The sequence below is a fragment of the Eleutherodactylus coqui genome, chromosome 12, assembly GCF_035609145.1.
Source record: "Eleutherodactylus coqui strain aEleCoq1 chromosome 12, aEleCoq1.hap1, whole genome shotgun sequence".
NCBI classification, from domain to species: Eukaryota; Metazoa; Chordata; class Amphibia; order Anura; family Eleutherodactylidae; genus Eleutherodactylus; species Eleutherodactylus coqui.
Window position 1 is genome coordinate 89721819 of NC_089848.1, and position 26253 is coordinate 89748071.

Below are 26253 nucleotides of genomic sequence, written 5' to 3' on the forward strand. Positions count from 1 at the left end.
TCAGTAAACAATACGTACGAATATGGACAGAAGATACACCTGTGTGAATGGGTCCTTACCGTAGTCTCCTTGTTACTAAGGCTGCATTCCCACGAACGTATATCGGCTCGGTTTTCACGCCGAGCCGATATACGTCCTCCTCATCTGCAGGGGGGGGGGGAGCCTGGAAGATCCAGGAGCAGAAGCTGAGCTCCCGCCCCCTCTCTGCCTCCTCTCCACCCCTCTGCACTATTTGCAATGAGAGGAGGCGGGACTAAGTGCCGTGAATTAGCCCCGCCCCTGTTCCGCCTCTCCCCATTGCAAATAGTGCAGAGGGGTGGAGAGGAGGCAGAGAGGGGGCGGGAGCTCAGTTCCTGCTCCTGGGCTCTTCCAGCCTCCCCCCCCTGCACACGAGGACAACGTATATCGGCTCGGCGTGAAAACCGAGCCGATATACATTCGTGTGAATGCACCCTAATACTGCGATGGACATAGGTTTGTACTTATTGACTCAAGTCTATAAAAAGGGGGTCACCAAAGCCCAATTCAGACTATTGTTATGTAATAAACCCCAGTGTGTCCTGCTTCAGCCCCCCAGGGTCTGCATTAGGCACGGCTCAGAATCTATTTTGTCCGGAGCGCTCCTTTAGTGGAATACTTAATTAAACTTTACTTTTGAGTGGAGTGTCCCTTTAAAACAGGCTATGTACCATGAAGAGTGATGTCAAACATGTTGAATCTATGGGTGTGAAGCGTAGCACACCAAGCTATGCTCTTTCTGAAACTGGGCTATGAGGTTTATAAAGGTTGCCATTTACTTTTGCGCAAGTTACGGAAAAAGCACAGAAGCATCAGTTTGGCTGTTTGCACAATCGCAGCAACCAGTGGTCCCTGAATGAGCTGGTTATCCATCTCGATTTCCATGAGAATACTCCTTTAGAAGTACAAAATGCTACTCACTTTAAACAGTAGTAGCGGCATCAACTGGTCACCATCTGAACTCCGCTTATTGACCTGCGGACCTACTTAAAACAAGTACATACCTCATTGTAGGTTCATCATTAGTGTTTTTATTCTGCAGACACTTTTTCCATTAATCTCTTAATTTAGATTTGACAACTCCATTTACCGTGAAAAGCGTTACAAAAAAGCAGCCAGCACTACAATCCGATAGCTGAACATGAAGCAATTAAATTAAAAAGAAAAAAATCTCTGAAAGTAGAAAAGAGAAACTGATTTTGGCTAAGAAATTAATATTCCAAACAATTCAGAATGACATATTAATATTAAAACTAGACAGCCAGAGAAAAACAGTGACCAGAATATACAGATTTTATAGGGGTACAGTCAAGTCATTAACTCTACAGTCCATCTCAACTCCTCGGGGGCGGGAACATTCAGTGGGTGTGGAAGCACCCAGTAGCTCCATTATTAAGATTTGATAGTCTCTCTGTAAATTCTTCAGCTTATAAAAGTAACACTTATTAAGACAGTTGCTACTGCGGTTCATAAACTTGTACATTTATTTAGAGGTAAAGAAGTGATTTTCTTTTTCTGGAATGTGAGACTACAGTTAATGACTAAACGGAATGACTAAAATAGCATTCTTGTCCATAGGCTGTCTGGTATTGCTATATTCAACTGTGTTTGAGTGGCACTATTTTAGCAATAAAGTTCTTTAAAGACGACTTGTCATGTCCCTGGGTCAGTGGAGTTAGCTGGATAGCTTTTCAGCCATTGCTCTGCCAACTTTGTTGCAGATCCCTCCCCCCAAGTGCCATTAGATTTGTCTCTCAGCACTTTCACTCTCTCAAGTGGGCTCTCTTCATCACCCGGTGCCAATGGACGGTGAGCAGTGGAGGCTGCACATCTGGACTGGTTCAATGCTTCGTGAGCCAATTTGAATGGAACTCTGCGATCGAGTGAGCCCTGCCCCGGGCTCGACTGCAGAAGCTATGCAGCTAGCTCCGTTGACCTTAGGACATGAGAAATTCTCTTTAAACATTTCACACAGCGGGAATTCAGTAGTAGAATACCTTCTGGTTTATTATCCACCTGTATCAAAAGCACTCACTGTAACAGTACTGTAATAAATTCTGAGTATCAGACGTCATAGTCATAATAGAGGTTTACAGTTTATTATAATGATCCCTGCAGGGCCTAAAATAAATGCATATCTGAGAATTATCCTAAAAGAGTCACTTGCCAAGTTTAACAAAAAGATTTGACTTCCTCAATAATAGTAATAGTTTTTTTCCTGTTGTACTCACTACATCAATTTTATTCTCTATTCATATCTAGACCTGCAATCCTGATTAACATCTTTAAAGTAGACTTCTCATGTCTTCGGAAAGCAGCCGCATAGCTTAAGGGCTCCTGCACACTGGTGAGAGCCATATCGGGATGTGATTGACGCCCCAATATCGCTCTCGTAATCCTTCTTCAAGCCCTGGATGCGAGGCGTTTCTGTAGGGAAACAGCCTCCCATCCCAGCAGGGCTGAAGGAATATCCTGCTGTGGCTGTCCCAGCCACAGCAGGAGATACTGTTCTTCTCCAATTGTTTCCTATGTGGCTGGCGGCAGCAGCGCCAGCCCCATTGAAATCAATGGGAGATGCTTGCTGTCAATCAATTACGGCTGGGCGCTGCCTCTGATTGGTCACAGCGCTCAGCCAATCAGAGGCAGCGCTTCAAGAGGCAGGGATTTTCAATCCCCGGCTAGAAGAAGAGCAGAAGAAGAGTGCCGGGACCTGCAAGCAGACGCGCCGGAGATGACAGAGCTTCTAAGGTGATATATCCTACTTTTTTATTTTTATTTCTCTACATGAAGCCATTGGCTTCATAATTTTGCGATTTCTCGCAGCGCTGTGCGATTCCCTCGCCAGTGTGAAGCCACCCTTGCAGCCACGGCTCCGCCGACTCTATTGCAGCTTTTTTTTGTCCCTACTTCCCCCTTACCAAATCCCATTAGATTCAGCTCCCAATACGTTAAATCTAGCAAGTGAGTGGTCTCAACCTTTTAAATCACTCACCAGCCATTCAGTGAGAGGAGAAGAAAGCCCACTAGACAGATTCAAAGCACCCGGAGCCAAATCTAATGTGTTCAGGTGAACAAAGGGGATTGGAGAGTAAGAATAGAGCAAAATCTGTGATGGTGTCAGTGCGGCAACTGCTGTAAAACTATGCAACTACACCCACTCACCCAAGAAATTGCCACGTCCTCTTTAAAGAGAACTCATCATTAAGATAGACCCATTAAAATTAAAGGTGTGCTCCAGAACTAGAAAGCTATAACTACTTTCTTCCAGAAACAGTGCCACAGCTGTCAGTAGGTTATGTGTGGTACTGCAGCAAAGCTCCATTGAATTAAAATTGAGCCGAGCTGCAATACCACATAAGACCTGTTTTTGGACTCAGATTTGTCAAAGTGACGGGGTCCCTTTAAATACTTATATTATATTTAAATGATAAAAATCAAAATATCAGCAGATTCTACATTGAATACATACAAACCTACCGAAATAAGAAATGTTCCTTATAAACCTGTACAAATAAAATACAACATGGCGGGTGACATACTTCTCCAGACATGAAAGAATGTGTTTTGCGTGGATCTACATATTTATTAGAATCTAGGGAGTGCACTTCTTGGGTTACACCAGTGAGGTCAGGGGGGCTCCTTGAGAATTATCTTTTTGGCCGGTCCATGTCGTCGATAGTTGCTAGTAGCTTCTGTCTGGCCTTCTTGTTTATGTGGGATCCAAGGCAAACATTTACCAGGTTTGTTAGCTGCTTGGTGGAATATTCCTGGAGCAAAAAACACAAGTGAAGGTTAAGATAATGGGGCTTATTTAGTTCTGAAAATTCAGCAGTTTTCTGGTGCAAATTGTGCCAACGTGCTTTGTGCCATATTTACTATCTGTTTTAGACTCTTTTAGCAACTTATTCGCTGTGTCCAACAAAGGGGCATCCATCCCTTCATATAAAGAAGATGTGGCTTATATTGCACCAACATTTTGGTGCAATTTTTGGCGTAAAGTAAGCCAGCTAAAACATGATCTAAGCTTAGACTAGATAGTCATAAAATTCTACAACTTTATCATTCAGAAGAGCTACCATAATAAATCTGGGGCATTTCAAGACAGTCTAATCTAAGGGTACATTTACGAGGGCCAATAATCACCCAAGTGATTGCCAAAGGGCTATCATGAGCAACTGTCGTCCCTTATAAATACTGGACCCCACAGGGCAAGTGGGCGAGAATTGCTCACTTGTCGGAGGATCAGATGAGCATCTTCAGAAAATGTAGGATCCAAAGCATATAAATAGCCAGAAAGAGTGTTATTCCTCGTGTGCACATACGGCAGCTCATTCTGAAAAGTCATCTGAAAATGTAAGTACAATTTAAAGGGCTTCACAGGGAAATATTTTATGGTTTCCCCAGGGTGCAATTAGCATGTAGGGTCTACTTGGGGCAGGTAATATGCTTACCAATGTATTAATTGATTAAATATCTGCTCCGGTCTGGCTCCCTGCTGTCTCCCCTTGACCCATTCTGTGACTAGCTGGAACCTCCAACAGACTGAAAGTTACAGTCTCTATTCATTCCTATAAGACGGACTGTGGCTCTCATGAGAATGAATAGAGGAAGTCACTTTCGGTCTGGTGAAAAATCTGGCTAGTAACAGTGGAGGTCACCTGGGACGACAGGGAACCGGATCAGAGTGGGTATCTCATCAATTAAGGGATCGGTAAGTGCCCAAATATGCCCTGTAGGCCTATTGCACCCCAGTAAACTATTTCCCCAGAGTGGCCCTTTAATCTAGGATACTGATCAGATCTACATTCATTCTCCACACTAGGTGCGCGGACCACCTTGGAGATTAATTATCTCACCCTGTGCTCCTTGATCCAGCGCTCCATGTCATTCTCAGTCAGGTAGTAGGCTTTGATGTAGGTCTCCACAAATTCCTTATCAGGAATTGGCCGGATGTCAGTCAGTTTCTCCAGTTTCATCAGGAATTGTTGGAAATCGAGCTGCATGAGAGCTCGTCCCTCGTTGCTGCACTTCTTCACATTGGCATAACTAGAGAAGATAAAAGAGCAAAAACACACAATAAATCTGTGGTTAAAGGAAAAATAATAAGCGTACGAGCAGCGGCCAACATCTGGAAGCCAACTGTACAAACACAAGGGTGGGTGGTTGGAAATTATCTTCACAAAAGCCTGGCATCTCCGACTGATGGCATATGCCTCAAACAACATCCCTTGGAGATCAACAAGTGGGGCGGCCTGGGGAGCAGATGTTCCGGGACTACATACTGCAGTATCTACAACCAGTGGCTTTCCAGCTGATGCAAAACTACAACTCCCAGCATGTCCTGCCAGACACCGGCTAGTAGGTGATGTAGATTCTCAAAAGCTGGAGAGTAGCAGGTTTGAGACCACTGACTTAGTCATTGCATGTAAATGGGCCTTATCGCTCAAAATTCGTTCAAACGACCGAAAATGAGTGATAATTGTTACATCTAAATGCTACCATCGTGCACTTTTCATCTGAACGATGATTTTAAAGGGGTTGTCTCGAGGAAGCAGTGAATTTTTTTTTTTGCCCAGTCCCCCTAATTAAGCATACATTACTAAGCCCCCCTGTAAATGACTTTTCTAGCTGGTTTGTACTTACAGTTCCAGCGTTTCAGCAACTTATAAAAATTTTCCCAAGATGGCCGCCAGCTCTTTTCCCATCGCTTGCTGTAGCCCGACGTGCGCGCTCCCGAGACGCTACCAGCTGTGTCTCCCTGACAAACGGACGTCCCGCAGCCGCCGACCGGACCCCTGGATTGAACACGGCCGACCAGTCACCCACCGCCAGGCAGCAGGTAACCGGCGCAGCCCCCCCCATCGCAGCGACAGCCCCCCCATCACAGCGACAGCCCCCCCATCACAGCGACAGCCCCCCCCCCCCGGCACAGCGACAGCCCCCCCATCGCAGCGACAGCCCCCCCATCGCAGCGACAGCCCCCCCATCACAGCGGCAGCCCCCCCCCCGGCGCAGCCCGCCCCCGGCGCAGCGGCAGCCCCCCCGGCCCATCACTTACCTGGGCGGCAGGACGGCGGGACAGCTGGTCGGCTTCTTGGGACAGCTGGGCGGCTCTGCACCTTCCTCTAACAGAGGATGGTACAGAATGGCCGCTCCAGGCCGCTCCCGAGCAGTGACAGCTCGTCTGCGCATGCGCAGAAGAGCTGTAGCGGGGAGCACACTGAAGCGGCTCGTGCTGAAAGGAGAAGACCGGACTGCGCAAGCGCGTCTAAAAAAGCAAGCTGCCAGCGAATTTAGACGGAACCATGGAGACGAGGACGCTAGCAACGGAGCAGGTAAGTGGAATAACTTCTGTATGGCTCATATTTAATGCACGATGTATATTACAAAGTGCATTAATATGGCCATACAGAAGTGTATAGACCCACTTGATTTCGCGAGACAACCCCTTTAAGGTGAATTTAAAATCCATCATTCAGACACCGAGAGATAAAGTGTCTCTCAATAGACCGCAAGCTGTTATCTCCGCAGGAGACGGCAGATAACCTTGTAATCTGCCGGGAGCCACAGGAGAACAATGCAGCTGCTTGCATAGCTGGGCTTGTGATTACTCACACACTGGGCTCTGCAAACAGCTCCTGGAGGCCCTTTTACATGTAAATGAAGATGATAAAGTGTTAATGGCCATTAATACTTTATGCAAAAAGATCACTAATTCTTTCAGTCGATTGAAAGATTATCTTTGTGTGTAAATGGGCCTTAACTGTATACCTGTGTGTGCCAGTCCAGATTTGCTGTTGAATATAAAGATGGCCGCACCACTTCTCCGACTACCTGATGTACACTGTGTATTAGTATGCATTGGTAGTCTGAGAGACATGGCCGGCACGGCTCATGTTGGCAGCTCTGGTTAATGAAAGCAGGTGTAGTGTCTTATACTAATGATACATCTAATATACAGTGTGCATCAGGTAGTTAGTGAAGCTTGGTGTGGCCATCTTTGTTTGTCCTGAAGGGTCGCTTTAATGAGACTGCCACTTTGAATACTTCTGTCAGCTGTCTACTTTACTTGAAAATGAGCTGTTGAGGGAACCACACAATGATGAGATATTACAGCCAGAAGGAGGATGCTGGCTATTCATTTCCCCTGCAGCAAATGAAGCATTACATGATGCCTACTGAAGTCAAAGGGCATCATGGAGATGAGAGTGAACCCCTTCAGGTGCTCCTTGTACAGACTAGATCTTCAGCAGGAACCCTCCTTTCTAGTAACTCTAGGCACAGGATTGAGCAGTTGCACAAAACAGTTAATTGCTTTTATAGCAAAGCTGGAGCTCCACAAGGAAACTCTGTATAACAACTTAGTACCCTCATACCATCACAACCTGTACCCAAAGGAATGCACTGCACCCCAAACTGCTGCCATGTCCTACATTACCCTCCATGTAACAGTTGCCGAAAGTAGCGAAGTGCTTGACCTCGACAATTTCCAATGTTCCCGATGAAATATAAAGAGCAGCGGCGCGCAAGATCAACTGCTGCTACAGTCTTGCGGGAACCTTCAGGACCTCCGTTCTTGGGATTGGCAAAGATGCACGCCAATTAAACGGAGAGTTATATTCTATTTTGGGGATGGTCTCTCCTCAAGGAGAGCACCCAGAAGGGGTGTGAGAAGACACCTGAGAGGTGAGTGAGAAAACTATTAGGGCCATGCATGCTGCTCTGGGTAATTTATGCAAATAAGGATGATGGAACAATACCTCTGCAGCGCCACCTATTGGATGGCAGCATTCCTTCAAATCAATGTACGACTTTTTAATAAGTCTGTAAAGCAATGATTAGGAATAGGAAACCAAGCCAGAAAACCATGGGGAACACTGACGCTTCTAAGAGGAGTTGCTTGCTTCCAGATGAATAATGTGCTGAAAGCGAGGGATGGGATCTGGGATGCCTCTAGTCTGACTTATGCTGCTAGAACAATTGGACTGTGATGCAGATGAGGAATAACCTGTTGAATGGAATGGTAACCTATTATAATGGGTTTTGCAGCACACTTGGACTAGTATCATGCAGTCATAACCTGTGTGCCCCATTACAACACTGGTTCATGCACCCTATGCTGCAGGGCCATGGAAATGGATGGTTCCACGGGAGCAAGTGGAATTGTTCCCCAGTCTTTTGGCTGCTACCCACATTTGGCTGGCCCTTTCCAACCTTATACTCCCACTGACTTGAATGGACAATTTTGGGCCATGAAACTGGACCATAATCCGACATGCTGCATTTTAATAATGAGAATTACCCCTCCACCAGCGTCCTATTGGCGAGTCGGATGCAGTGTTCCCACAGGATGTTGGAGACAGGAAGGGGAATTCGGACGTGTTTCGAGAGCTCCGACAACTTCCTATTGAACAGTTCAAACTCCTGCAACAGAACAAAGTCAGAACTTCAGTCATGTTACATTATGAGGCAAGAGCTCTAGCTTGTAATGTTCTGAATGTTGTACTGGTAGCTTATACAAAGTCTCAGGATGTGTTGTACAGTGCATGACTACTAGTCATCAATGTGCATTACTGCCGTTTACAAGGGACTGTCTCATCTTGATGACCTCTTTGCCCTATTAATGGACATCAGAAAGGCGAACCCCAAGCTCGAGACTTTCCTCTATGAGCCGTTAAGAGACGTTCATTGCTTCATGCTACACCCCCCCCTTGGGGTTCAGGAAACGTGATGAAGTGTACAAGTTTTGTCTGGAACGTTTCTCAAGGACAGTGGAGGTAAATGAAGAGGTGTCTGTGATTGTAGGGGTTTTCTAGGTCTAAACTATTGATAACCTATCCTTCGGATAGGTCATAAATGGTTGATTGACAGGTCTACCAATCAGTATTCCCCGCAGTCAGCAGTTATCCGGCCCGCTCTCACTGTGGACAGTGCAGGAAGCTGACAGCTCTGTCCTCCTTGTAGTGGTTTAAGTTGGTAATGCAGTCACCACGCACTTACAGCTGATTACTGTGGACCCTGAGTGGCGGACCCCCCACTAATCAACTACTTAGAACCTTTTCCGAGGATAGGTCATCAATCGTTCAGACCTCTTTTAGTTCAGATATAAGTGGTTACAGCAATGATGGGGATACGTGGTACAAGCAATCTTAAGAAATAAGTCTTGCAAACATAACGTGAACCAGTCTAATGGTACCAGACAATGATTTCTACTGGTGCAATACAGGAGAATCCCTGAAGACAGGAGTGAGATCATGTAATGAAGGAGGATGGTAGCTGCAAGTCCATCCTCACCGTGTCTGCATAACACGGGCATTTCCTCTGACATAAACTACCATTTATGAGGGGGTGCTGATTAGTTCTTGACTTTGTGATCTTTATTTGTTTTCACATCAATGAAATTTTAATCATTTGAAAGTTCAGTTTTTGCAATACCTTGAGTAAATTTGGTCTGATCTCCTGTGTGATTCTTACGTTGTGCAGGTCTGAAGACCACACTGCGGAGTCTACAGCAGATTTCACTGCAGAGAGGTGATGAAGTTCTCGTTTCTGAAAGGGATATTGGGCAAAGCCATTCACGGTAATATGGTGCAAGCATAAGGCGACAGGTGCCCTTCATACGCCACAGTCAAAAATTGGGTTGCCAAATTAAAAACCGTTCACTTCAACACCAACTATGAAGACCGTTCTGGGAGTCCTCCAGTGGTGACTGTTCCAGAAACCTCAGACACCATCCATGAAATGATTCTGGAAGACCGGTGAATTTCTGCTAAGAGGACAGCGGAGGCTCTGAATGAAAGAGTTGGGTCCCAAAGTTCACAATCATCTGGGCAGGAGGAAGGTGTCTGCCAAGTGGGTACTGAATTCTTTGTCAGGAGATCAAGAGCGTGCATGGGGAATTCTGAAGTGTTTTTGGCGGGATGTTGTTGTTTTCCGGTCTCGACTGGCGACGATAGATGCGGATTTTATGTATGCTCCTGAGTCAAAACAGCAGTCAAAAGATTGGGGATACAGTGGCTTCCCGTGTCTCAGAGTACAGAAGTTGTTATCCAAGGTGATGGTATCTGTCTTCTGGTATAAAGACGAGATACTGCTTGTGGACGACTTTCCAAAGGAATCTACTATCACGGCTGTGCTTTACACAACACTTCTGGATAAACTGAAGGAGGCACTGAAGTCAAAAATGTGCAGAAAGTTGACTCAAGATGTCATGTTCTTATAGGAAAATTCCTCATCTTCAACTGCGGCCATCACCCAGAGCAAACTGGCTGACTGGGATTCAAGGTGCCAATTATCCTCCTTATACATCTGACCTGGCACCCTCGCACAATCATCTGTTTTCTAATTTGAAGAAACCCCTCAAGGAACCAAATTTGCCTCCATTTCTGATGCAACTGCAGCATCTGATGCCTGGTTTGCTGGCCCACTAAAGGAATTCTACCTGGATGGGTTGAAGAAGCTACAACACTGCAGTCAGAAGTGCTCTGGTAACCAAGGGGCTTATGTAGAATAACTGAGAAATGTCATTGTTTTATGTCAATTTTTCGTGGTCAACGCCAAGGACTTCTCAGCACCCCTTCATACTTTGCCCATAGAGGCCCATTATAAAAAAATGCTATAATGTAGGTTTCTTTTTTTATTTTACAAGATGCCTCTATACTGGAAAGAGCATCTGACTGCAATTTCCAAAACAGTACAAAAAGCAATAAAGGAGAAATACTGGCATAGATCTGCCCAGTGAATGGCATCTGTTGGGTCTATAGGGTCCAGAGGATATGTTCAGTTATCTCGGCAGATATTCTAAACATAAGAGAAAAATCCTGGATGTAGTTTTGAGGAGCAGCCGAAATATCACTGCATGAATAAGCTGATTTTTTCATTTAAAGGGGTTGTCCCGCGGCAGCAAGTGGGTCTATACACTTCTGTATGGCCATATTAATGCACTTTGTAATGTACATTGTGCATTAATTATGAGCCATACAGAAGTTATAAGAAGTTTTTCACTTACCTGCTCCGTTGCTAGCGTCCTCGTTTCCATGGAGCCGACTAATTTTCGCCGTCTAATGGCCAAATTAGCCGCGCTTGCGCAGTCCGGGTCTTCTTGTTTTGTCAATGGGGCCGCTCGTGCAGGATGCCGGCTCCGTGTAGCTCCGCCCCGTCACGTGCCGATTCCAGCCAATCAGGAGGCTGGAATCGGCAATGGACCGCACAGAAGCCCTGCGGTCCACCGAGAGAGAAGATCCCGGCGGCCATCTTCAGCAGGTAAGTAAGAAGTCACCGGAGCGCGGGGATTCAGGTAAGCACTCTCCGGTGTTCTTTTTTAACCCCTGCATCGGGGTTGTCTCGCGCCGAACGGGGGGGGTTGAAAAAAACAAAAAAAAACGTTTTGGCGCGGGACAACCCCTTTAAGCCTCTAGAATAGCAGAGTGACATCCACTGCTGAAGTGTACAGTAATGCCACTATCGTCCACCACGTTCACATTTGGAAACTTTTAAGAGATGAATAGAGTAAGCATTAAAGGGGTTTTCCAGGGAAATAATATTGATCACCTATTCTCAGGATAGGTTATCAAAAGTTGATCGGCTGTGGTCCATCACTCAGGACCCCGACCGATCAGCTGATTAGGCGCTTGCAGAAGGTGCTCCAATACACAGGGGAACAGAGCAAAGGCTTGTGCTTCGACCCTTGTAACTGCAGGCGCAGCTCTCATTGATTTTAATGAGAGCCCAGTCTGCAATTACAATCACTGGCCTCTACACAGGGGTCAAAGCAGCAGCTTCTGCTCTGTACCACTGTGTATTGTGGCACTGACAGCATGTGCCCAGTCAGCTGATCAGCCGGGGTCCCGAGTGGCGGATTCCACCCAATCAACTATTGACGACCTATACTAAGGATAAGTCGTCAATCATATTTCCCTGTAAACCCCCTTTAAAGGATATAGATTTACTGTGGATTTTTTGATCCTGGGTGGAAGACATCCAATAGGCACACAGGTGGTCCTAGAATGAAGGTCCAGGTCTTCTGTCTGCACAGTAAACACCGCTGTAATTTGAGAATAACTGGCAATGTTGGATACGCAGGTCCGAATAAATAATGTCCCCATCGGAATGATTCTGAAAGCTTTGTATTATCTACTAAGCAGACGTATGCAGTCTAATACTGAACAGGCTGCAACTGACAGTTTTGTATAAGACCCAGTATAAGAAAAGCCAAGTACCTTTAATAAGGCATCGACGTATACATTGTGCTGAGACATAATTTCTTTCACGTCCCATTTCACATTCGCCATAAGCAGAAGTTGCTGCTCGTAATCAATGGCCTTTGCAGCTACAATCCAGTAAATCGGCTTGCGGAGTTCACTGGCGGTGGACACTGTCTGTAACAAACCAAGAATACAAGGATGTTAGTACAATGGACAATAGCTCCGTTTCTTTTTACCTTTGCTAATGAGTGGGAGATATAATATCTGCAGCGGTATAATGTAAAGTAGGGGTGGCTGGACACAGCAGATAACTACTGGCTAATGGATACAATTGTGCTGATTAAAGGGATTGTCTCATCAAGAACACCTTTTACAATACAGCCATCAGAGTGCTCACTCCCAAAAAACCCCAACAAAGCGTTAACTCTGATAGGGAAGGCCGCGGCCAACTCCAGTCGTATTACATGGCAACCAGTCACATGAATGGCGATCCTTGTAATACAAGGACGGCTTGTGTCCACCAAAAAAGACAGATGCTCATACAGAATGTCTTGTGGTTCTGGCTCATGGGTGGGGTTCACGAGCGGAGGCCTCTTCTCTGTGATGACCATTTGTCCTAATTAGGAATATGACTGGGGGAGTCTTCATGAGAAAATTTCTTTAAAACAGCCCTCTGATTTCAAGACTAAATTCTGTACCAGGACCGGAGGAAGACAGGAGTTCATTACCTGCAGCTCTTCTCTGCCACCCCGCTGATCCGCCAGTTCCAGGTTTTGTTTTTAGCCGTTGAAGATGGCCAACGCAAGTTTAGACTACCTTATTCCCACAGTGCATTGGTAGTGTTAAACTACTAATACACCATACCTGCTTTCTGATTGGCCAGCAATGATCACATGAGAAGCACAGGCCAATCAGAGAGCAGTGCAAAGTGTGCATTAGGTAGCTAGAAAATTGCTGCGGCAATCTTGGACGGCTAAAAACAAGACCTGGAAATGGTGGAGTGGAGGGGTGGCACAGAAGGTAACTGCAGGTAATCCCCGTGCCCTCTTGTGCCGAGACAGAGTTTTGTTCCAATACCAGAGAGTCGCTTTAATCCCCGAGCTCAGTTGGTTCTGTTAGAAAAGGAAATTACAGTTTGGGCTGAACGGTTCTCATTCTACTTCAAGGCTATAGCTCCGGTTCTATCAGAGCGATCAACGTGCTTTTGGTGTAATTTTAAAGCCAAGAACTGGAGCTACAGCTGTTTGAAGTGGTGTTGGAAATGCTGAATTTAGAGCTGTCAGTTTAAGGTGGGTGTGCAGACTAGAGAGGTAGGGAAAGGGAAGACCAGCAGCAGCAAAGATGATTTCTGATTCTCCTGCCTCTCTTTCCCTGTCCCAGGAAAGGGGTGACATGAATTTTTGTTGACGTTATCACCAGCCCCTACCCATCAATCAGAGAGCACATTTACTCTCTAATTGTAACATATGTTTTTTTCCGAGGACTTGCTCATCTAATCACTCCTCTACACCATTTAACTTGGTAGATGAGACAGTCGTTACTGACACATTTTATATACAGTTAGGGCCAGAAATATTTGGACAGTAACACAATTTTCGCGAGTTGGGCTCTGCATGCCACCGCATTGGATTTGAAATGAAGCCTCTACAACAGAATTCAAGTGCAGATTGTAACGTTTAATTTAAAGGGTTGAACAAAAATATCTGATAGAAAATGTAGGAATTGTACACATTTCTTTACAAACACTCCACATTTTAGGAGCTCAAAAGTAATTGGACAAATAAACATAACCCAAACAAAATATTTTTTTTTCAATATTTTGTTGCGAATCCTTTGGAGGCAATCACTGCCTTAAGTCTGGAACCCATGGACATCACCAAACGCTGGGTTTCCTCCTTCTTAATGCTTTGCCAGGCCTTTACAGCCGCAGCCTTCAGGTCTTGCTTGTTTGTGGGTCTTTCCGTCTGAAGTCTGGATTTGAGCAAGTGAAATGCATGCTCAATTGGGTTAAGATCTGGTGATTGCCTTGGCCATTGCAGAATGCTCCACTTTTTTGCACTCATGAACTCCTGGGTAGCTTTGGCTGTATGCTTGGGGTCATTGTCCATCTGTACTGTGAAGCGCCGTCCGATCAACTTTGCAGCATTTGGCTAAATCTGGGCTGAAAGCATATCCCGGTACACTTCAGAATTCATCCGGCTACTCTTGTCTGCTGTTATGTCATCAATAAACACAAGTGACCCAGTGCCATTGAAAGCCATGCATGCCCATGCCATCACGTTGCCTCCACCATGTTTTACAGAGGATGTGGTGTGCCTTGGATCATGTGCCGTTCCCTTTCTTCTCCAAACTTTTTTCTTCCCATCATTCTGGTACAGGTTGATCTTTGTCTCATCTGTCCATAGAATACTTTTCCAGAACTGGGCTGGCTTCTTGAGGTGTTTTTCAGCAAATTTAACTCTGGCCTGTCTATTTTTGGAATTGATGAATGGTTTGCATCTAGATGTGAACCCTTTGTATTTACTTTCATGGAGTCTTCTCTTTACTGTTGACTTAGAGACAGATACACCTACTTCCCTGAGAGTGTTCTGGACTTCAGTTGATGTTGTTAACGGGTTCTTCTTCACCAAAGAAAGTATGCGGCGATCATCCACCACCGTTGTCTTCCGTGGACGCCCAGGCCTTTTTGAGTTCCCAAGCTCACCAGTGAATTCCTTTTTTCTCAGAATGTACCCAACTGTTGATTTTGCTACTCCAAGCATGTCTGCTATCTCTCTGATGGATTTTTTCTTTTTTTTCAGCCTCAGGATGTTCTGCTTCACCTCAATTGAGAGTTCCTTTGACCGCATGTTGTCTGGTCACAGCAACAGCTTCCAAATCCAAAACCACACACCTGGAATCAACCCCAGACCTTTTAACTACTTAATTGATTACAGGTTAACGAGGGAGACGCCTTCTGAGTTAATTGCAGCCCTTAGAGTCCATTGTCCAATTACTTTTGGTCCCTTGAAAAAGAGGAGGCTATGCATTACAGAGCTATGATTCCTAAACCCTTTCTCCGATTTGGATGTGGAAACTCTCATATTGCAGCTGGGAGTGTGCACTTTCAGCCCATATTATACATATAATTGTATTTCTGAACATGTTTTTGTAAACAGCTAAAATAACAAAACTTGTGTCACTGTCCAAATATTTCTGGCCCTAACTGTATACAGCATAGTACAATTTATGGGGTCACCTTCCCGGCTGACACTCTATATAGAGACACTATCCAACATGGTATATGGGAGCTCTCTCTAGCTGACGTTGTTTATGGGAGCACTCTATAGGGCCCCCTCTGTCTGACACTGTTTACATGGCCACTCTATGGCTCAAACACCAGTGAAAAAGAACACGTGGGAGGAAGGCGAAAGACCTCCAAAATGTCATGTCTTGCCCAAGTCTGAGGGTATGGGGGAACACATGCATTAAACAGTCTCGGTGCTTCAGGACTAGTGTTAAAGGATTTTTTAAAAATTGTGAATTAGGAGCCCTGATTCCGACTTCCATTAAAATTAATAAGAGTGAAAATCAGTTTCTCTAATTTGGCCTCCTTGAACAACAATGGAGGAGGTGGCGGCCCAGTGGTCAGCACTGCTGCCTCGAGTGGTGGGGTAACAGGTTCAAACGTCATCAAAGTCCGATTCAAACCTAGAACTTCGGCCCTGCAGGGCAGTAGCGCCAAGCCAACACACCTGTCCTTTCTGTTCAAAACAGAGAACCGATATTTTGGCGATTTTTGTTAAAATCAGATCGAGATAATCCAATCCAATTTAGTGAAAATCATCCTGATTTCATTGCCCGGATGATCACGATGACCAACACTATTCAAAACTTGTATGAAACGTTACTCTTCAAAGTGCTAAATTGTACAGGGTGATTCAAAAGTCAGGGCCACCAAGAATATCTTTTGAATGAAAAGATATAAGTAGAGAACTTTGTATAAGGGTTCCTTCCCACGGACGGATTTCCGCTGCGTTGCCCCCTGCTATTAGGTTCTATTGAACCTAATAGCTCAATGCTCACAGTGCAGAATTCCATTGCGGAATTCCGCACCGTGAAATCACCCGACCTCACCCGCGGCATGCTCTATTTGCCGCGGGTGTACGCGCGGACGGCTTCCATTGCAGTCAATGGAAGCCGTCCGTCACGCTATCTTCCGCTGTAGCACAACGGAAGATAGTGTGAAACTGCTTCCCCACCCACCGCCAGCCGCGTCATATGACGCGGCCGGCGCGTCACGTGCTCTATTGCGCATGCGCACCGAAGCGTCATGCAAGACGGAAGACTCCGGATCCAGAGGTAAGTATTGGGGTCTCTGGGGGGCGCCGTGACGGCGGAGCCTGCCATGGCCGTGTGCAGCCGGCCTAACACTTTTGATGGGTGGCAGAAAACTCTTTGGCACTTTGGTGGTACCTGTCGACTTTCTTGATGGATGCCATCTTGGCTTCAGCCTGAGAAACTTAAATGGAAAGGGGGTCATGAGATACATGATTTAAGCATAGAATTTTATCAGAAATTGAATGGTATTTTTCTCAATATCTGCAACCCCTTGCGTGTTATGGATGATGTCATGTTGAATATTACTAAAGTTATATGGTAAGGGTAACACTAATCATGTTTTTTTCAGGTACCAGAAGAGGCCATTAACAATCCAGGACAGCATTGAGATCATCCTGATGGTCAGTAACAGAAGTTTAAATGAGGTGGTTGAGGCTTTTAATAATGAACAGCTAGGAAGACAGCCAGTGTGTGCACGATCTGTCAGGAAAGGGATTAAGAAGTTCAAGGATAATACTCAGCATGACATCATTCATAACTCAAACACAATTGCAGGTGCAGAAGAAATGACAGCGCCAATCAATTTCTGATGCCATTCTACCGTTAAATCATCTATCCCATGACCGCTTTTCCCTTGAAGTTTCCTAGGCTGAATCAAAGAAGGCTGCCACCAAGCTGGTAGACAGGCACCACCATAAAGTTTCCTCCCACCCATCTAAGTGCGCTACAAAGTTACCTACTTGTACATCTGGTCATTCAGGAGATATTCTGTGTGGCCCTGACTTTTGAATCACCCTGTATAAATAGGATATCTTGCATAAAAATAAGCTAAAACTGGGAAAACTGAAAAAAACTTAAACATTGCTGCAGGTGTTCTTTCAGAATGAGGTTTGAGTTTTTAGAGTTTAGCTACTTCCTGGCAGGCACCATTTAGGGGTGCGCCCTCTGTTAGAAAAAAATGTTTAACCCTTTCGAATCCACTGTCTAACATCTTCCTCCATTCTGATTGGACAGCTCCAATGTCAGAGGACGTCCGACAGGGTATTCTTACCGTCTACTGCCAGCCACTCCGCTGTTGGAGCCTCTCTGGCGCGCACACACTGGCTTTAGCCAGCAGATGGCACTGTTGTATAACAGCAAAAAGAGAAAGCCTTTTAGGAAAAACCCTGACTCCAAAATTGGATTGGAAAGGGTTAAAACTAGAATTAGGGCTAGAAAAGACAAAAATGTGAACAATATTGGTGCCAACCTTATTCACGCACTGCAAAACTAACATACAGGTAAAAAGACATCAGCTGAACTGATCACAATGAAGCAGTCCTATTTCGCTTCCACCTACTTAGATAAGTCTCCCAGGTATTTAATTCTTTAAGACAGGAGGGGGCACACTTACTGGAGCTGTTACTTAGAGCACTGACCTGTGAATAGAATTGCTGCAGGAAAGGTTTTTTAGCGGCTGGCATCACGGAGTCGAGCTGATTCTGGAGAAATTCAAACTGTTCAGCTAAGAAAACCCTGAAAAGTACAAGCCTTGTCGTGAGATGCTGGAGAAGCAGGAGGATTTGTGTCGGGTATATTAAGTGACAAAGGCAGCAAATTACTGAAAGGGATTTATTGCTTTTGACAACCACTAAACATATGCCTTAGCCTATTAGAAACATATTTTATGTTTTGGGATCAGCTTCTTACAGGAAACAAATTTCTCATGCTGCAGTTCTCTTGTAGCCTGCAGCAGGTTTTCTTTTTCTGTAAAGGAAGTCTGTGTAGTTGGCTCCATTAATTGTACCCTCTTACTTCACAAACGTTACAGAGCATGTTGCAGAAAAGCGGTGATGCCTGGAGAATAGCATGTGACTGTTGCAGCGGTCAGGTGATAGCTGTTCCCAAACAAAGACTAGGCGAACCTTGGGCCGGCAGCACTGGATGACTTGAGGAGAGGACAGGTAGGTACCTCTGCTTTTATTATTATTTTTTTTAACAGATTTGAATCCATGTTTAAAAAAATCATCTTATGCCCGGACAACACCTTTAATTATAGAGCCTTGCAGAATTGTGGTCCTACGACTAAAGGTAACCAGGGGGGCAACACCTGCATGGAGTTTGTAAGTTCTCCTTGTTCCATGACTGATATTAAATTACTGCTAGTGTGTGGAGATAAGGAATAGTGGAAGGAGAAATAATTGATAAACCACCTCAAAAGATATAATGCCATGAAACAAATTCCAATAAGTAAAAAAAATATATATAAATCACATTTATCTAAGAAGAAAAAGAAAAAAGTGAAGAATAATAAAAGGAATGGAGAAGAAAAAAAATATAAACTTTTAGTATTTATAGAGTTTGTATACCCAAATGGTACAGAAATATGCAGCCTGGTGAGTTGTGATATTTAAGGGGGTCATACATATTGATGGAGATCGAATGCCCACAATCATGTCTGTCTTAAAGGTATGTGACCTGTGGAGTCACAGGTCCTTACTGACAGGGACACCACTGATGGCCCAAGTACCTGTGGCTTGCAAAGCCAATCCTACCCTACTTGATATATGAACCCATAGGCAGGAAGTTGCACTACAGCTGCATTACCTAACTTTTTGATTAAATGATGTAATTTTGGTAACAGTCAGTCTGTTTCTGAGCACCTCAAATCAATGTGATTGGGGTACTGTATGCTTAGGTACATTGTGATATTGTATTATTTAGGCACTAGGAGGTACATCATAGGAGCGGAGCAGCAAACACATTTACTGTTTGAGAGGTGGTAAATGCAGCACTTACAGTGTGGGTTCTACAGGGAGCACAAAATGGGGGATATTACTGTATTGGACCCCGCAGATTGAACTATTACTGTCTGGGACACTATGGATGGAGAGATTGTGTAGAGATGTGGATAACATAGAAAGAGTGCTATTAAAGTGAGGTGCAAAGATATCTGTGTGTCATATTCTCCAGAGACAAGTTGAAACCATCATGGTGGTCTGGCTCGATGCGAAAAGAAAAGGGAACACCTGCGATCACTGCATATATCAGAACTGTAATATATATTTATGTTTTGTTCTTTTTTGTGTTGGGGGGGCAGCCCCGGCATATTCGTTACACAGGGGGCTCTCTGCTCTTTGTTTCCACCTGATACTTAACAGCATATAAAACCTATAGATACATATAAAAGGTAACAAAATTATAGTTAGAAGCCAAAATATAGCAAATCAGTTACACGATCGTTTAGTATAAAGTTATTATATAAATCTTTTCCTCTAATATGCCAATATCCGCATAGCAGAACTAATGAGTAATTGCATCACTGTTATTCAGTTCTCACATTTTCTAAGGCAAAATAAACAAATATGTAGCTATTTATAATGTAGAAAGCCGCCAAATACACTCATCCAGCGGCTTCTGAAATTTCACTACATTATGCCAATTCATCCTGGCACAGAATTCAGGTACACCAGGATGCCAAGGATCTGGTGTGCAGAGAGAAAGAGCAAGTACAGCAACAAAATGTATCACTAGAAGCAAAAAGCAAGCAAATCTCATACATATATCCACTTACAGGGACTCGGTGGCGACTACTCTCTGGGCGAGTCCGTACAGGGTATTGCTCTCCGTTAGAACCACCATATGGCTCAGGTGTGGACTCGGGACCTTCTCTTTTCTTTCTTCTCCTGGAGCCAGAGATCCCACATTTTCACTGGCCACTTCCTACAATCAAACATTAGTATGTGCATTAAAAACATCTTCTTAAAGGGGGCCTCTGGTTCCAGTAAGTTCAGTATACAATGAAACGTTTCCAAAATACTTTCTGAATAAACTTCTCATGGACTTCGATACACGGTTTACTTCCAGCGGATGAGTCGGCTAGTATGTTTTGGTCATAAGATGGACATAGAGGAGCATGCCTTGTCACAGTCTCCATATCACAGCAGAGTCTTGTAACACACCTTGCAGCGGTGTCCCCATCACATGACCATGACTATTATTTTTTGTATTTTCCCTGAAACTGTAGTCAGTGTGAATATATGAAATGTATTAAGTGAAGGTAGCTTCTTCCTTAACCTCTTGCAGGCTCCCATTCCATGTATGTCCTCTAAAACAAGTTTGGAAACTTACCCCAGATTGCAGCGTAATATATGGCCATTAATAAAAAGGGAGGAGGGAGATGAAGCTGCAGCATCCCTCACTGTATCTCTGTGAAGCTACATGCTGTGAGAGGGGAGGGGTAGAAATAGTGAAGACACATCCTATTGCTTAAAGCCCCGTTTACACGCAACAATTATCACTCAAAATTAGTTCAGACAATGGCTTTTGAGCGATAATCGTTGCGTGTAAACGCTTCCATATTTTAGTCTTTGGCCGAATGATGATTTTTAGGGGAGCATAAAATCCATTGTTAAGCCGGAGAAAGATTGCAGGGACCGCACACTGTGTTCTCCATGTGAGCAGCGGATTACATTGTATTCAGCTGACAGCCTGCGGCAGGCCATGCAAAGACAATGCAGCTGAGTGCAAAATCCAGACAGATGTTGGGATTTGCAAACAGCTGCTGGAGGCTCATTTACATGCAAATAAAGGTAATAAAAACTTCTAATGGACATTAGGGTACGTTCACACATCGCTGATTTACTGCAGATTTTGTCACAGATTTTGTCACAGATCTGCAGCAAATCAGCGACGTATGAATGCACCCCTAAATAGGTTTTCCGACACTCAGAAAAAAATGGCGGAGGGCATAAAACAACAATCTAAGGCATACTCACCTGTCAGATTTTCCCCGGTTCCATTGCAGCCACTCTGATCTCCACCAGAAAGTAGCGGCAGTGGTCACATGCCACTGATTGCGCACGGGACTGCTCAGCCAATCACAGGTTTCAGTAATGCTCAGCCAATCACAGGTTACAGTAATTATTCAGCATGAAGTCTGAAGCTGAGCGGTCACATGCCCAACGAATGGTACGTCCTGGCGGAGGGGACCAGGGCAGCTGCTATAGACCCAGCGGACAACTGATTAGTAAGTATGCAACAGTTTGCTCTCTTGTGCTCTCCTTTTTTTCGGGGTATCGGAAAACCCTTTAAAGAAGGGATTGTGATTTTAATAGATGGTATATAAACTTCAGTCATGTACTTTGTATTCAGTCCAAAATCCAGAAGGCGCTGATGATTGAACTGAGACTGATTGCAGTAAGAGCCGGGAGATTCATGTAAGAGCTACTTCTCCACCAAGAGGGCTCTAAGTGTTTGACCCGTGTCTAGTCTAAGTACCTTCCATATGTGAGCTGTGATTGTGTTTAGTGACTCCTGGTTATAACCAGCTAGAGGGGCTAAATACAGCAGAGATCAGTAAATACAGAAGTTACAGACATACAAGCAGCTCTCCATGTTTACCTTATCTCACAGTTCAAGTTACAGAAAATGTGGGATAATCTGAGCAATTACTTTGCTGTACTTGTCTATAACTGCTCCTCTATTATCTGCTGTCTTATCCCCCATTTAGCTCAGCTTTCCTGACATGTCGCCATTAGCGAATACCAGCATTCCCCAGAACATAACAGTTCTGCAAGAAAAGTATGTTTTATTGCTTACTTTGCAATCTCCATATTCTTTCTGCTAGAGTCCCCATGACAACACTTCCTGACACAGTGTTTGGATATCTCAGTGTTATCATAGGGATGCAGTTTCACATCAACCAGCTCAGAATCACTCTGAAATCCAGCTTTTAGGTACCACAGATAGCGGGGCGCTGTGGACCCCTGTGATATTTCTTTCCCAACCCAGAGATTATCCAAGCCTATGTCGGGTACTGCAGCTCCAATATGTTGGGATGTCAGACTCCTGTCATGCGGGGCCGGTAACCAACACACCTGATGGGCGGCGCCTGAGGCTGGCACATCATGATGGGGACGGGGTGAGGCGGTGGCGCTGGTAACTCGTGCCTGTGGCTGGTGCGCCACAATGGGGACCGCTGTGACTGTCACTCTATCAAGGGAGTGCCTGTAGCTGGAAAACTATGATGAGCGCAACTGGGGACTATTATGGGTCCATCTCTGGTTGGTGCATTATGAAGAGGGCAGCTATTGCTGGCATGCTATAATGAGGGTATCTGCGGCTGGTGCACTATGATAAAACAAAATCAAAGGTGTAATTCTGTGTTACCCAAGACAGAAGTACCACTGGGTTTCCTCCATTACCGCGCTATCGTGCCCCCAAAATATGAGCATGATCTTCAATAACATTGTGCCCGTGTTTAGTTCCTGAAGACATAAGGCAGATATCCCATATGGGAGAAGTACATGATATAACTCACCATGTCAATAAGACTTTCTTGAATTCTGTTTAACGTGGTCCTTAGTCTGCTGCTGCTTAAGCCAAGTCCGGTGGATTCGTACTGCAAGACAAAACGTAAGTGATGTGATCTCCAGACGCAGAATAAGACTTAGAAGCAGAAACCAAAAAACGGCAACAGCACGTGCTGTTGACGTTTTTTGGTTTCTGCTTCTATTGTATGTTGCAGCCATGGTTTAACCTATAGATTTCTATTGGGAAGTGCAGACCTATTTTATCCTTTTCTTCTGCAGAATAAGACTTAGTCTACCATATTACCCGTTTGCAATCCAATTTTGGATTCAGGGTTTCCTAGGGGTTTTTCTCTTTCTACCATTATACAACAGCGCCATCTGCTGGCTAGAGCCAGTACTGCTTGTATGGGACATGCTGGAGAGGCCTCCGACAACAGGGCGGCCAGTAACATACAGTAAGAATTTAATACATGTATTAAATGTATATACTGGCAAAACCTGTTGACTTTGATGGTTTTGTCCCCATTCATACTAAGAGACTACATGCAGCTATTGTCTGGCTTGCTCTATGCATCAATAGTAGGTATAACTTTGTGGAAAAAGACAAGTGGGACTTACTGCATCATTTCTCCCAAAGAATGTGTATACGGCATAAAGGTAGTAGTCGAAAAGCTGCGACATGCAGTGAATGACATCAAAGGCGATTGGTTTCAGTATAGTCATCATCTGAAGGTATTTTCCTGTAAAGAAAGAGTAAAAAAAATGACACTGATCAAAATTATAGTCATCGGTCTCTCAATCCATATTTTTGGTTCACTCTATTAATGTGGTTTTGGTTTTACACAATAAATCAACAAGAGTGCATCCTACTTAAAGAGATTACTTGGGACTAGAAAAAAAAATAGTTTCTATTTTCCCCCCCTTAGAAACAGCGCCACACTTGTGCACAGGTTGTGTCGGGTATTGCAACTTAGTCCTGTTCATCTGAATACTAGACGCAACCTACGGACAAGTTATTTCTGGAAAGTAGAAAAGAAAAGCCAAATTACTTTCAATAATTCTGGACGACCCCTTTAACCCCTAAGGCTGGGTTCGCACAGGGCGAATTTGCAGCGGAAATTCCGCCCGTAATTTCGCTGCGGCAAATCCGCCTCCAGCCGCTAATCCCGGGATTATTCAGCCATGTGGACGAGATTTCTCAGAAATCTCATCCACACGGATCGGCGAATCTGTCACGACAAAGCCGGCGTTGCGGCACGGATTTGCCGGCCACAGCATGTAAATCCTTTTTTTTGTTTTCGTTGCGGCCACGCTCTCCTCTATGGGAGCGCCGGCCATAACGGAAAAGTGTGCGGCTAAGTTCTGCGGGTTTTGAAGCAGCGCTTTCCCGGCGGAAATCTTGCAGTTTTTTCGCTGCAGCCAAACCCCGAGATTTCTGCCAGGAATACGCCGTGTGGGAACCCAGCCTTAAAACCCTTTCCAATCCAATATGTATCTTGGTTTTTCCTAGGGGGCTTACTCTTTTCCTGCCGTTATACAGCGGCGCTATATACTGGCTAAAGCCAGTACTGCATGAGGTGAGACGTTGGATAGGCTCTGACAGCAGAGAGGCTGGCAATATACAGTAAGAGAACCCTGATGGACGTCTTCCAACATCAGAGCTGTACAGCCTTAAATCATAATGTCCTAAGACATCAGACAGTGGATTGGAAAGGGTTAAAGACGCAGCCTTTTTTTCCCCTAAATTTCGGTTTCTCCTCCTCACTATTAAAAAATCCTAACTCTTACTTTTCCATTGATGCTGTGTGGTACTATTTAGGTGCTGAAAAATAATAAAACATCTAAGTAAAATGTAAAAAAAAACAACACAATTTCATAATCTTAGGTTGGCGTGTTTACAGCGCACATAACTGCAGAAAAAAATGCCATAATGACTTTATTCTGCGGATCAGACCCATTACAACCACACCCAATTTATTTAGTTTTTCTAAAATTAAATACTTAAAAAAAAAAATTACAAATCTTATAAAAAAAATTATTATAACCACCATAATGGTGTTTTCCGACAATGAAGTTGTGTGCGGTCTTGTTTTTGGCGGGACGACCTGTGCTTTTTATTTATACCATTTCGGAGTGAATACGGCTTATTGTCCGCTTTTTATGCCATTTTTGGATACAATTTTTTTTGCAATGATGTTCACCGTGGGGGATAAATAATGCATTTATTTTATAGATTGGACTTTGATGGATGCGACAATACCAAATACGGTTTTCTTATTTTTTTATTTTATATATACATTTTTTTTCATTAATAATAATATATATTTTTAAAATAGAGAACTTTGATCGCTTATACGATATACTGCAGGCATTCTATTAAACCCTACCACAGGCCCGTCATAATATGCGGAAATAGATGGCAGCCCTGGGGGCCTTCAGATCTCCTCCTGGAGGTGCTGATTGGGAATGCTAATGGGAGCATTTAAAGGGTTAACAGACGCTATTGGCATAAATTTGTGACTGTTCTTAGGCATGTTCTGTGCATGTGCAAAGTCATTGTGCAGGGGGGGAGAGGAGGTGAGCTGTGACCATAACCTATTGCAACTATATATAGGCATTACCTTTCATTATACTACTGTCTGTGGCTATAATGAGATGGCTGCGGGATTTTTTTTTCTCCACAAAACAGGAAACCTATTATTGGGCTTAATGGTCAGTGTAAAAACAGCAGGATTTTAGGATAAAAAAAAATATAGACAGTGACATTGAAAAATTCTCTTAAAAAATATGTTTAACATAAAAACCCCCTTTATACAATAGGTCATGTTCTGCTGATACATTACCTTTAAGTAGAAAATAACAGCAAAAGTCATAAAAGCCTTTACACATTTACATTGCATACATTTCCAGATTTGACATTCATTACTTTCGGAAAACTGTATGACAAACTGTGTGAAAGTAATGGCAGCCATAGTTGTCCTTTAACTATGGAAGGAAGCTGCTAGAGTGACAGAGGCATGCTGCTGCTAGTAGTGAGTTACTTGATGTGTTACAGCTACTGGAATCACATCTACACTGCTCAGTGCTGCTGTATAACGTCCTTCATGATGATGTTATTCCTCTGTATGTGCTACAGAGAGCAGAATCTGCACTTTTCTCCATGTTTAGTGTATGGGAGACATAACAGTCTTCTCCCATGAGCTCAAGGACAACTGAAAATTAGAGATACAGCCTGCAGAGGGGATAAAGTCATATCATGGTCAGATATAGTGTTGTACCTCATGTACATACACAGCAGCTAATTCTGAAAAGTCATGTGAAAGTACAGAAACACTTCAACATAAATTGTGTGTTAAAGGTGATTTATTAAGATTTCTCTGATGAAATACTGATGGCATTTATCACAATCTGCAACGTAA

The 26253-nt window shown here is 44.1% G+C and overlaps 1 protein-coding gene across 2 annotated transcripts in view; it reads right to left on the bottom strand.

Annotated features, from left to right (window-relative positions):
- Positions 1-1026: 1026 nt before the first annotated feature.
- The window catches only part of VPS50 (VPS50 subunit of EARP/GARPII complex), a 185871-nt gene continuing 160644 nt past the window's right edge, over positions 1027-26253 (bottom strand). For both annotated transcript variants that reach the window (XM_066585550.1, XM_066585549.1), the window contains exons 21-28: positions 23453-23574; positions 22843-22923; positions 20095-20243; positions 17960-18056; positions 12237-12395; positions 8321-8442; positions 4875-5064; positions 1027-3785 (exon numbers count right to left, since the gene is read on the bottom strand). In XM_066585550.1, the coding sequence (XP_066441647.1) occupies positions 3666-3785; positions 4875-5064; positions 8321-8442; positions 12237-12395; positions 17960-18056; positions 20095-20243; positions 22843-22923; positions 23453-23574 (1040 nt within the window). In that variant the 3' untranslated portion in view covers positions 1027-3665. The remainder of the gene's footprint in view (positions 3786-4874; positions 5065-8320; positions 8443-12236; positions 12396-17959; positions 18057-20094; positions 20244-22842; positions 22924-23452; positions 23575-26253) is intronic.